The sequence below is a fragment of the Phyllobates terribilis genome, unplaced genomic scaffold (assembly GCF_046119375.1).
Source record: "Phyllobates terribilis strain yellow unplaced genomic scaffold, ASM4611937v1 Scaffold_4__5_contigs__length_816908805, whole genome shotgun sequence".
In the NCBI taxonomy this organism is placed as follows: Eukaryota; Metazoa; Chordata; class Amphibia; order Anura; family Dendrobatidae; genus Phyllobates; species Phyllobates terribilis.
The window spans coordinates 213,923,798-213,937,566 of NW_027362764.1; the positions used below are offsets into that span (position 1 = coordinate 213,923,798).

At 40.1% G+C, this 13,769-nt stretch overlaps 1 protein-coding gene across 3 annotated transcripts in view; it reads left to right on the forward strand.

Annotated features, from left to right (window-relative positions):
- The window catches only part of NOD1 (nucleotide binding oligomerization domain containing 1), a 93,738-nt gene that overhangs the window by 72,203 nt on the left and 7,766 nt on the right, over window positions 1-13,769 (forward strand). Inside the window, exons 6-9 of one of the 3 annotated variants that reach the window (XM_073678058.1) lie at window positions 1,740-1,823; window positions 2,532-2,615; window positions 4,652-4,735; window positions 8,011-8,094. In XM_073678058.1, the coding sequence (XP_073534159.1) occupies window positions 1,740-1,823; window positions 2,532-2,615; window positions 4,652-4,735; window positions 8,011-8,094 (336 nt within the window). Of the gene's footprint in view, window positions 1-1,739; window positions 1,824-2,531; window positions 2,616-4,651; window positions 4,736-6,063; window positions 6,250-8,010; window positions 8,095-13,769 lie in introns of those variants that run through there. The other 2 variants (XM_073678060.1, XM_073678059.1) reach the window with 2 other exon arrangements.

Consider the following 13,769-nt stretch of genomic DNA (forward strand, 5'->3'; position numbering starts at 1 on the left):
GGTGGAGTGAGGGGTACAATTTGTCTCTTTACTAATAATAGAACACAAAAAGTCTTTTCAGAACACAAAGTTTCCAGTATGTCTACAGTTCATTTAAAAAGACTCTCCCGTGGAATGGGAATTGAATTGGAAGATGCTTCAAGCTTATAACGACAAAGTGGGACATGGCTTTGTACACCTCATCACCACCAGGAACAACGCAAACTTGATTGTAAAAGTTTTTGTGTTCTCTTCCCAACCAAGATCACCTGGTAGCAGGTCTGGAACAGAAGTCCAGTAAACATTTTTTCTCTCTGCCCCATCAGAGTGTTGCAGAAGTTAGTAGAAGAGCTTGAATCAGAAATTCCTATAATCCCCTTTCTGGATGAGAACATTTGAGGGAAGAATATTGGAGACTCCCAGAACATCAAGGCCTCTTTCTTCAGTACTAATTCCATAACCTCCATCTGGTAATACGGCAGCTAACAGTCTGGAGACTGATAGCCTGAACCTGGAGAATAGAATTTTAGATGGAGAATTAATAAATATATTTTTAGCTGCTAGGAAATGCCAGTCCTGCATAGTACAGAGTTTGAAAATAATTTTCTGTCTGGTGTAATAAAGCTTAGCCAGCCATCTATTTCTAATGTTCTTAATGTTCTTAACATTTATGCAAGATGGTTTTAAAAAGTATTTGGAAATCAATTTCCTTATAAACGGCAACTATAATATTTTCAACCATTGATGCCTTTTCAAAGGGGACGTTTTAAATCCTTTTGATATTAAGATTTTTTTCCAAGCACTGCCCAATCTCAGACCAAAAATTATTAGCACTCGTCCAGACCATTATTGGAGACTCCCTTTGAACCCTTTCAGCCAGTCCGGTAGTAACATCCTTAAGGAAAAGATCGTTTGCAGTGCTTACCTTTGCAAAAAAAATAATTGAGCTACAATTATCTTGTAGATGGCCATAATTAACCAAATTCCAACAAGAACTTTAATTCTTTTTACTTTTACTACTGTGAATTTTCCGATCTCAACTTTCTGTGCAAATTGAGACTGAGGTCACAGATTGACAGTGGTGTTTAACAGGTTAACAGCCGCTGGGCTATTACAGGCAGATGATGGCTGATTATTACAGCCATCATCTGCTGGCAAAGATGCAGACTCGCGAGATAGTGCCTGTAAAAACAAGCACTCTTGCATTGCTTATTAAAATTTTGCAGTCATTCTTGATATATTAATACTTTTTCTTTTGTCTTCATATCATTGCCTAGGACACCGACCACCGCTGCTATCTAGCTTGTAAGTACTGTGTCGATTAGGAGGTAAAAGTGTACTCCAGCAATCCTGGCCAGCTTCAGAATAGTGCTTTCAAGGTCAATAGAAAAGAGCTTGTAAGCACTGTGCATGTTCTGCTGTCTGGAAGCTGTGGTTGGTCTCCAAGCCAACAAAAAGAAAAGTGTTCATATCTCAAGAAAGGCTGACCATTTTAAAAAGCCGTAAACTGCAAAATTGTTAATATTTTCAAGTGCAATACTCAATTAAGAAGTTGGGGATAAATCTTTTACGTTTCTCTGGTTGTTGCTCTGTCCATTCTCTTTTTGCCATAAGTTATTGTCCTGGATATCTTTATGGCCATAGAACTGAACCATAATGTATGTGCTGCCTTTAAATGTGAAGACAGAGGGTATATAATTAGTAATATTTAAAAACCTAAGTATAGGAAATAAGCATTTTTATTTTTCTGTAATTTGTAGTTTGTACAAAAATCTAATAACAGATCATGGAGCCAAGCATGTGGCAAAAATCATTCTAGAATGCCCCTTGTTACAGTACTTAAAGTAAGTATGAAGAATATTTTTATTTATATATTTGTTCATATTCTTTTCTTATGAGCATGATTTTCTTAAAGGAAATCTGTCACCGGGTTTTTGCTATGTTTTCTGAGAGCAGCATGATGTAGTATGCAACCATATCCATATACTATATCTAGATGTACTGTACCTCTAAATGAACATGTTTAGGTCTTCATAATGGTGGTGTTTTTCTCCAACTTATGTCTCTAGTAGCTTATAATATCATCTATCTGTTATTCTAAATTACAAAGGCAAAAACTAACAAATGTTAAAGAGGTCAACTAATATAACATTGATGACCTATTCTTAGGATAGGTCATCAGTGTCTGTACCGGTGGCGGTCGGAAGTGCTCAGTTACGGTGCTGCTCAGTCTACTTATAGTAGGCGGGGATGGGTTCTGCACATCTGCCCCCTATTTAAATCAATAGGGGGGCGGATGTGCAGTAGCTGGTCGCGGTGTTTTCAATTTTATGAGGTGCAATATTTAGAAAAATAAAATTTGAAAGAAAATATCTTGCTATATGTTGGGTACATGCTTTGATTAGATCATATTCTGTACTGGAATTTTCAGAATATTTACAGATATCTTTTAGTCATTCTGGGATTTATTCTAATGCATATACAATATGTGTGGCTAAAATCTTATTGAATTTTCATCTGACGCAGAATTTTATTATTTGCTGTTTGAACAGGTTGGGGTACAATCAGTTTACTGGTGAAGGTGGAAGACGTATTGCACAAGCGTTACAAAAGAGCACCAGCGTTTGTGATGTGGGGTAATAAAAACTTTCCATGAATTGAAAAAATAAATCATTCCACAATTTTTAAAAAAATATATTTAAAAAACGTGTGCTTGTTGTGTTCAGCGTTCCCTCTTAATATGTAAAGTAAGGCTTATCTGTGTAAAGATTTTTAGTCGGGCGGTTTAGAGAGATTGACACTATAAAGTACTTGGAAGATAATTTACCTGTAAGGCTACATTTCCATGATAGGTTGTTGGTAAGTTTTAGATGTTGCAGATTTTCTGCACCTATTAAGTAAATTAGGTTACTTGTGTTTTTTTATTGCGTTTTGAAGTGTATTTTTTTACATACATTTTTAATGCCTTTTTTGACACTGTGTTTTTCGTCTTTTGTCGGTATGTCATGTTTTGAATAAAGCTGCTTTGTTTCTGACATCTGGTATTTGGCTTTAACAAAACTTTATTGATAGTCGTGTGCTGATTTCTGCATCTAATGCAAGTATGTGGGGAAAATCTGCACAGAAAACTGAGCGTTCTCACAAGAAAAATTGACATTATGGATTTGAAACTCGCCGCAGGTCAGTTTATGCTGAGTAATAAAAAGAAGCACAGTGGCCATGAGATCTCTATAAATCCCATCCACTTTGCTGGAACTCTAAAACGCTGCGTTTTTGAAACTATCAAGCTTCAAAAAACTAATCATGAGAACTTAACCTTTCAAAATGCATAAAGCTCTTTTTTGGGGGTGAGGGTGATGGGGGAGCAGAATCCTATCTATTTATTACATCTGCCTTATTTGATCCCAAATGAAAATCTTAAGTCACAAACTATGCATATACTGCACTGCTCCGACTCCCTCATACTTGGCTCATGTTTAAGTGATAAATTTACTGTAGCACAGATTCATCTCAGCTAAAAGTCTAGACCCTTAGATCAGGAATAGGACAGACATTTATAGGACATTTCATAACTTTCCCAAATTCTTATGAAAAAATATTCCCCACAAACTGCATTGAACTACTGTACCCAATTTATTATATATTTTAGGAATCGGAGTTGGTCCATTTTATACCGACTCCGACTATTTCAAAATGGGCTCCGACTCCACGACTCTGACTCCACAGCCCTGTGGCTAAGCTCTGCTTTAAAGGAGTTTTTCCACTATATGTATCACCTATCCAAGTGTATGATCGCTGAGAGGGGCTGTCTGAGACCCTCACCGATTTTAAGAATGGGCTTGCCAAAATCCTCTATGTGAATGAAGCAAATGCTTGACCACCACTCCATTCACTTTTTTGGAACTGATTGAACCACCATCTGAATCTCTCTTCCAGATGTGAATAAAGCAGTATTAAACCATTTGCCTTACCGCACCATTCACACGGAAGACTTTGGGATTTACGGCTCGGGATCAGTTGGGGTCACCACTAAACATAGGTGAATCTGTTCTATCGGCCAAATCATTAATCTGTGACCATTGGACGGAAGTCTTGTCAAACTCCTTACCTCTTGGAACGCCCAGCTCTTCTTTCAATTAGCTGGAGTGGTGCAACATTGTGTGTGCGTCACACTGCAATGATGCTGTTGCTGCAGCCTAGCTTATCAAATGAAGATCTGGGAATGCCAGGAGGTAAGGAGATTTGCGGGTCTTCCGGCCAGCGGTTATAGATTACTGACCTGGCTGATGGGCCGGAGTCCTGCTCGTAGAATTTCCAATCTCTAATTCTCAACAGTTGGACCTGCAGAAATAATACAGTCATCATCTAACCAAACGATAGACCATAATTATATATTGTATAAGAAAATCCTTTACATATTATAGGAGCTGTAAAACCTGCTGCATATTGGGTATAGAATTCTAGCCCTATATATTGCACTATTGGGAATATTGGAGTTGTCCTCATACAACCATTAGATTGTTGTTGGATCCTGTTGAAATTATCAGGATCTGCTGACCAACGTCTAATATGTATGACATTATTATTCCTCTGCACTACTTTTTTATACATAAAATTGCTTAATTGATGATCTGCTGACTTTTAAGAAAGTATTGACTATATGTATTTGCAGGATGTGGGGAAATCGCATTGGTGATGAAGGGGCACAGGCATTCGCAGAAGCTATAAGAAACCATCCCTGCCTTAAGGATCTAAGGTTTGTTTTAAGGCTCTAATATTCTCATCACCTACAGTCGAAATCATTGTCATGTTTATCCCCTCCACAGATTGCAAGTCAGCAAACTAATTTTTAAAGGAGTGGTCCTAAACCAACCCTAAATGTCAATCTACGTAATGTAATCTAATCACTTTTCTAATACAGTTTAATTAAAAATTCACTGATGACATCTATTTTGGGGGCAGAGCTGATCTCTGCTCTCCCTGCTCACCGCGTTCTCTCCCTTTAAATGCGCTGACAGTTCACTCTTTTGCCGGCTCATCACTTTTCATAAGAGCTAGCGTGGGAGTGCACTGTCACTACACATTCAAACTAATATAGCACTTTTGTAAGAATGTAGCTCATACTAAGCATGTGCCGGTATTGACAATTGACACATGCTCAATGGACTAACCCAGTCCCTGAAATGAACGTCACTGACGCTTCAGCTCAAGGTAGGCAAAGCAGCTGCGGCAATGACCGCTATCACTGCCCCTTGATGATGTCCTGTTTAAGTATCCCAGCATGCACTTGGGATTCTCAACGAAACGTCATCAGAACGGAAGTAGAAAATAAAACTCCGTAAAATACAGTTGAGGGAATATTTAAATAAACTATAGTAGACAAGTGATTAATTATTACATTAAATAGACAGATTTTTAGAAATAAATGTATACTTTAGTTTCCCACCACCCCTTAAAGCAAGATGTTTCAAATCTTTGCTTTGTACACGAAATAAGCAATTCTTCTAACAAATGTTGACAAACAGATATTTAATTTATAAATCACTATATCAGTATTCCAAGGGACGCTTAAAGGGGTTATACGGGACCTTTTTTATTTTTCTCTTCCCTATGAGACTAAGTACTTACTGGCAGGTAGTTGCTATCTACCTGCCTGTTCTGGACCCTGCGGCAATCTCTCCTGCCACAAGGCAGCAATTCTCCTGCTTCCTTTGACCTCACGTCAACAGAGCAGCTCTTTCTCTTCCGGTCTGCTCTATCGATCGGGCAGCACTGCTGACGTCGCGTTGATTTACAGTCGACTCCCTGCAGTTAGTCAGCAAAGAGCCAGCTGTCAACACCATTACATATTCAGTGGAATTGTGTGGAAAGGAAAAAGTGGAAAAATCTGCACTGCTGGTGAATGGTAATAAATCTAGGTACACACTAGCTTCCTTTCCACACAATTCTACTTAGTCCCGTGGACCTGCTGATGCTGGGATACATGCTTATTCAAACATTGTGTGATCTCAACATAATCAGCTTAGCATAAACTTTATTTGTTTTATCCATTTTAACCCTATTGCTCTTTTCTCTCTTCCTTAGTATTTATGACATATTCAGTGACTCCCCTTTGACAGAGCAGAGCGGAACAGAGAGAGAGTTGCTCTTTCTACATCACCGGAGGCAGGAGAATCACAGGCTGGAGCAGTCTGTAACCGCTTTGAGCTGGGAGATATGGTTATAGGGCAGAACAGGCAGGTAGTTTAGTAACTCTCTGCTGGTAAGTTCATAGCCGCAATGGAGAAAAATATTAAGTCCTGGATAACCCTTTAATCTCTTCATAACCTCTGACAGTAAATATACATTGGCACTTGCTGGGCTTTGTGCAGCGCCGTGGGGAGTCGTGCAGTTCCATCAGTCCCAAAGAAGTGAATGGAGCGATGGTCAAACATGTGTACCACGCTCCATTCACAATGGGGCATTGGGAACCCCATTCTCAGGATCCCTGGGTATCCCAGCGGTTAGACTACCCACGATCATACATTTTGATAGGTGATATTATATTTTAGCCATAATAAGTTTTTCCACCAAATACATACAGTGGCTTGTGGAAGTATTCACCCCCTTGACTTTTTACCTATTTTGTTACATTACAACCTGTGTTTAAATATTTTTGTATGTTATGCATCAGCACTAAATAGTCTAAGTTGGTGAAGTGAGAAAAATATAGGCATAAATTTAATTTATGGGATCAAATAACTAAAAATTGTCATGCGCATATGTATTCACCCCTTTTGCTATGAAGCCCCTAAAAAGTTCTGGGGCAAGCAATTACCTTCATAAGTCACATGCTTAGTGAAAGGAAGTCCACCTGTGTGCCATCTAAGTGTCACATGGTCTGTCAGTATATACACACCTTCTCTGAAAGGCCACAGAGGCTGCAACACCATTAAGCAAGAGGCACCACTAACCAAACAACACCATGAAGACCAAGGAGGTCTCCAAGCAAGCCAAAGACAAAGTTGTTGAGAAGTACAAGTCAGGGTTAGGTTATCAAGAAATATCCCAATCTCTTGATAATCCCCCGGAGCACCATCAAATCCATTATCATCAAATGGAAAGAAAATGATACCACAACAAGCCTGCCAAGAGATGGCCGCCCACCAAAACTCTCAGCCCGGGTAAGGAGGGCATTAATCAGAGAGGCAGCACAGAGATCAAAGGTAACCCTGAAGGAGCTGCAAAGTTCCAAGCGGAGACTAGAGTATCTGTCCATACAACCACAATAAGCCGTACGCTCCAGAGAGGTTTCAGTCTGTCAGTGATTTGAGACTGGGACAGAGGTTCACCTTCCAACAAGACAATGACCCAAAGCATACTGCTAAGCAACACTCGAGTGGTTTAAGGGGAAATGTGTAAATGTTTTGGAGCGGACTAGTCAAAGCCAAGACCTTAATCTAATTGAGAATCTGTGGTTAGACTTGAATATTGCTGTTCACCAGAGGAAACCATCTAACTTGAAGAAACTGGAGCAGTTTTGCCTTGAGGAATGGGCAACAAATCCCAGTGGCAAGATATGGAAAGCTCATAGAGACTTATCCAAAGTGACTTGCAGCTTTAATTGCCGCTAAAGGAGGCTCTACAAAGTACTGACTTTAGGGGGGTGAATAGTTATGCCCACTGGAGTTTTCAGTTATTTTGTCCTATTTGTTGTTTGCTTCACAATAAAAAGAAAACCAAATGTTCACAGTTGTGGGTATGTTCTTTATATGAACTAATGCAAACCCTCAAAAAAAAAAAAACTGTGAAATTCCAGGTTGTGACATAGCAAAACATGAAAAATGACAAGGGGGTGAATACTTTCGCAAGCCACTGTACATGGCAGAAATCTATTTGACTACCAACTACATTCAAGAGGGGACTGAATTGTGTCCGAATTCGTTTTAGAGTATTATAAATAATCCATTAATAAATAATATTTTATAATATTCTTTATGCTGTTACTAGCAGTTCTATAATCTAATTCACAACTTGTATTTTTCGCCGTAGTCTGGCCTGCAATGGGATGACATCTGTTGGAGGGGCATATATTGCTGATGCTTTACAGCACAATACATCTCTCAGAATATTATGGTAAATTATGGTTCCAGTAATATTAATAGTACCTGCGCTGTCTGTATTGAACCTTTGCTTATTTCCCAGTATATAGATGGTATGTAGCTAAAGGGGTGTTATTATTTCCTTGAACTTAGAGCTGTAATTAAGGCATTTAATCTAATTCGGGTATTTAAAGTTGCTTCAGAACCTGTATTGAAGTCACATGATCACAGGGACAGTTCTTTTTTCTGAGATGGTGATGTTACATCTGTGCGCTCTCAGTGATGTCGCTCCCCCAATTTACAGCACATCATCACCAACATGCCATTACTACTTAGAGTTCCCATGTATGATCAGTAAACATATCATTTGTCTGAAAGGAATTGTCCATTACCCTTACTAATGGACCCACAGAGGTGGGAAAGAGAAAATACACTCTGCCCTGCAACACTCCTCAATAGTAACATGCAACCACTGATTGGCTGCAGAGTTTACATTTTGTGCCAGATTAGAAACATGGCCTCCAAATCCAGTCCTGATTCCCTGATAAATGACTTATGCATAATAATTAGTAAGATCAAATTTCATGTAGTTACTTGATAAACAATGGGCTTAGATTGATAGAACACAATATTTACATATTTAAAATGGCCAAACTTTCCTATAACTAAATAAAACATCTCTTAAAACTGCTCACTTTTTGGGGGTCTATTGCCCTGAGAGCATCTGTGATCTCCTGAATGCACACACAGCCCAGGGAATGAACTTATAGGGGTATCCCGTCTCCAAGATCCTATCCCAATATATAGTAGGTGTAATAATAATAATATTAGCAAATGCCTCCAATTACAAATGTAGTATAGTTCTTCTGATTCACTATGTCACTTACCCCATGTGAAGGGCGTTGCAGTAGCTTAGGTATCCATAGTTATAACCACTCGTAAAGTGACAGTTAGTTTTTAGTGGCTGTGACCATGGATACTTAAGCTGCTGCAATGTCCTGCACATGGGGTAAATGACATAGCGAATCAGGAACACTATACTACATTTCTATTTGGAGGTATATTCTAATATTATTATTATTATACCTACACATATTGAGATAGGATCTTGGAGTTGGTAATACCCATTTAAAAGTAGCTATAACATACAATATTTAAAAAGAGTCCTTCATGTCCAAAATGCATTTTAGATGAGATATAGAGGGTTGTAGGGTGCGCACCCGTAGCGCGGACAGGTTTGGTGCACCGTTACGCCTCCTCATTTGCAAATTGGGACTCTTCCCCACTTTTGATTGATAGTATTCTCTTTCCAGGGCTAGCACTGTCTGAATTCGGCTGGCAAGTGTGCGGCCGCGTGCACACGGTGGTCACACGCATTCTCCTCCTGTCTCCTTTCTTCTGACGCCACTCACTGCACTTTCCGGGTGTATTAGTGCAGCGAGCGGAACGGTACACCAAACGCTCATCCACGCCAAGGGTGCACTGGAGACTCCTCATTAGCCTATGAGTAAAGTTATTTTATCAAGCACTGTACCAATAACAGGTACAGTGCTAGTATGGTCATTTTAGGAGCTAAGTCCCATACAACACTGTATAGCCCATTTAAAATTCATTTTGGGCATGACGGACTCCCTTTAATAATTTTATTTTGAAGCCAGACTTGGTACATTCTTACATCTCTGACTGCACAGCCCTGGTGCAGAGCGTAGCCTACACATGGACGAGGCAACATGCGATAAGTGAGTTTCATCATATTGCTGAAAAATATTGCTGAAACCGCTATACAACAGGAAAAGAAGGCATCCCCTGAACTGGGATGAGGGTTACTTTTTTTTTCATTTTAAAGAAATATGATTTTCTACATGTACTTACACAGCAAATATGTATGACCTTTCTTTTTGAGTGCACTGAAAGCCTCATCAAGCATTACTGTATTAAATCTTATCTAAAATGCTGTGTTTTTTATACTGATTACAAAACCCACCGTACACATTACACTAATGTTGGCTGAATCCGCCGATATCAACGGTTTCAGCCAACTGTCTGTGGGTGGAGACCTTGAGCAGATGATTGTCGCGGGGAGTTACGGGTCTGGTATGTCTGACTTCAGAGTGCAGATCTTTTTTTCTCACTGAGTTGTCAGATGTCTGTTGGCCGCACTCTAATGGAGAACACAGGAGTGCTTGGCAGAGTGAGAGGTCCTGTGTACAGTAGTGTTCAAAAAAATAGCAGTGTGTTCAAAAACATGAGTTAAGCACAAAATCTTTATACTAGTTTTTATTTCCATGCATTGGGAACATTACACACTGTTTTCTAATTCAAAACATGAAGAGAAATGTATATAATTTTAACTACTTTACAAAAAATAACAAAAAATGAACATTGTGCTGTTCTAAAAAATAGCAGTGTTTGCATTTGTCTTTACAAACTCACAATATGTACTCTCTTTTTTTGAGGATTTAGCATTCCTGTGAATCACAAACCTAATATTTAGTTGTATAACCACAGTTTTTTAGAACTGCTTCACATCTATGTTGCATAGAGTCAACCAACCTCTGGCACCTGTCAACTGTTATTCCAGCCCAGGATACTTTGACTACATCCTACAATTTTTTGCCATTTGTTGGCTTTGCCTCAGAAATGGCATTTTTGAAGTCACCCCACAAGTATTCTATCAGATTAAGGTCCGAGGATTGGGTTGGCCACTCCATAACCTCAATTTTGTTGGACTGGAAGCAAGATTTTTCTAGTTTACTGGTGTGTTTAGGGTCGTTGTCTTGTTGAAACACCCATTTCAAGGGCATATCCTCTTCAGCGTAAGGCAACATGACCTCTTCAAGTATTTTAATATGTGCAAACTGGTCCATGATCCCTGGTATGCGGTAAATAGGTCCGGCACCATAGTAAGAGAAACATGCCCATATCGTGATGCTTGCACCACCATGCTTCACTGTCTTCAGAGTGTACTGTGGCTTGAATGCAGAGTTTGGGGGTTGTCTGACGAACTGTCTGCAGCCCTTGGACCCAAAAAGAAAAATTTTACTTTGATCAGTCCACAAAATGTTTCTCCATTTCTCTTTAGGCCAGTTGATGTGTTTTTTGGCAAATTGTATCCGCTTCAGTACATGTGTTTTTTTTTTAACAGTGAGACTTTGCGGGGACTTATTGCTAAGAGATTAGCTTCACACAGGTATCTTCTAACTGTCACAGTACTCACAGGTAACTTGAGACTGTCGCTGATCATTGGCTGAGCCTTTGCCTTTCCGGCTATTCTTCGATCTATTTGAATGGTAGTCTTCCATTTTCTTCCACGTCTCTCTGGTTTTGCTTTCCATTGTAAGGCTATGTGCCCACGATGCAGAAATGCTCAGGATTTTTTCCTGAGCGTTTCTGCATCTCCCTGGCAGAAAAAAACGCATGCGGATTGTACATGCGTTTTCCTGCCAGGGACATGCGGAAATGGAGCATTATTCACTGCCATTTCCGCATGCGGATTGACAAGCGCTTTCCAAGCGAATTAGCATCACTTGGAAAGTGCTTGTGACAACTAGGTCACACTATATAAATCCATGCAAACGGCATGGATTTATATAGTGTGACCCGAGAGAATGGTTAAAGATAAAAAAATAAATATATACTTACCCTCCGATGGCCCGCACTGGCTTGTTTCGCTCGGTCCCGGCTGCCGGCAGCAGTGGATTGAAAGACCTGCCGACGTCAGCGTCGCGTGACCCGTCACATGACTCTGACGTCAGCGCAGGTCCTTCAATCCACTGCAAAGTGCCGGGAAGCAAGTAGGAGCGCTGCGCGGGCCGTCGGAAGGTAAATATACATTTATTTTTTATTTTATTCTTTTTTTTACAGTTTTCTATGGTACCCGGGTCCAGCGGAGACTCTCCTCTCCTCTACACCCGCATACCATCCGCACATTAGAACTCTTGGATTACGCATCTACATATACAGTGATGCATAATCCATGCGGTCTAATGCAAGTCAATGGCGGCGAAGACGCAGCACTTCCGCAAAATAATTGGTAGTGCTGCGTTTTTTTCCGCAATGATAATCCGCAGCGGAAATTTCCGCAGCATGTGCACAGCACATGCGGATTATCATTGGGGAACATTGCTGCCCTTCTACCATGCGTTTTTAATGCGTTTCCGCAGCAGCAAAAACGCTGCAGAAACGCATTAAAAACGCATCGTGGGCACACAGTCTAAAGCATTGGAGATCATTTTAGCTGAACAGCCTATCATTGTCTGCAATTCTTAATAAGTTTTACCCTCTCCAATCAACTTTTTAATCAAAGTACACTGTTCTTCTGAACAATGTCTCGAACGACCCATATTTCTCAGGCTTTCAAGGATAAATGCATGTACAACATGTGCTGGCTTCACCTTTAAATAAGGGCCTCCTGATTCACACCTGTTTCTTCACAGAATGATTGACCCCACTAATTGAACTCCACACTGCTATTATTTTGAACACACACCCCCTTACAATTATTTAAATACACAGACTCAAAAACATGCAGATCATGAATGCGGAGTCTGTTGGTTTTCTTAGAATTTACTGCACCAACTGGTAAATTGTGTGACATGTGGTAATATAATTTATACCAAAAACAGTGATTAATCTGGTTAGTCATATTTGGACTGCTATTATTTTGTGAGAGATGTCTGAGATTGGCCAAATGATCGGTTGAACCATCGTTCAGACCACAGCCATCTACTGTAGTAACCAGGGCCAGACTGGGACCAAAAAGCAGACCCGGCGCACAAACCACATCAGCCTACATATTAGAACACTCTCCCCCATTGAAGCGCAGTGCAAGGTTCAGCAAATTTTACTTAACTTGGTCATGCTCATCGCCAATCCCTTTAAGGGGTTGTTTGAGGAGCCATATGTGCATGGAGCTGCAAGGCGCATGATCGACCGACGCTCCATTCACATGGTGCACTTTAGAGCCCCTGTTCTCGGTAACAGTGGGGGTCCTAGCTGTCAGGCACCCAGCGACTGGAAAGTTATCCCCTATCCCAAGAATAAGGGATAACTAAACTTGCTATAACCTCATTAACCCCTTCACAACCCCTTGTGTCCCTGCATTTGATGGGGGCTCCGGCGCTGAGCCTTTATCTTTCCCTGAACATGGCAGTTGATTCGCCATCCATCCGCGGCTGTCAACAAGTTAAATGCCGCTGTCAATCTCTGACAGTGGCATTCAACGCGCGTCAAGCGGAAGCACAGGCAATCGGATGATCGAAGCTTCAAGTTTCCTAAGGAGACTATTGAGGCCAGTAAAAAGAAAAAAATATATATATTTTTTAAATATTAAAAAAACATAAGTTCAAATCAACCCCCTTTTGCCCCATTCAAAGTAAAATAATACACATATTTAGTATTGCTGCGTTCAGATACGCCCAATCGATCAAAATATAAAGTAAATTAATCCGATCGGTAAACTGCGTAACGAGAAAAAAAATCAGAATTACGTTTTTTTGGTCACCGAACATTGCAATAAAATGCAAAAACTCTTCTATAAGAGAGAAAGAAAGCTACTAATTCAGCACAGTGTCCTATTTGCTGTTATTCCCTGCACGTTTGAGTGAATAGAGGGTGCACTAAAAAAAGAGGCGCAGCACTTAATCAGGTGAGCAACACCTCCATTTGTAGGATCAGTTCTGGAGGTCGGACTCTCACAGATCATAATGC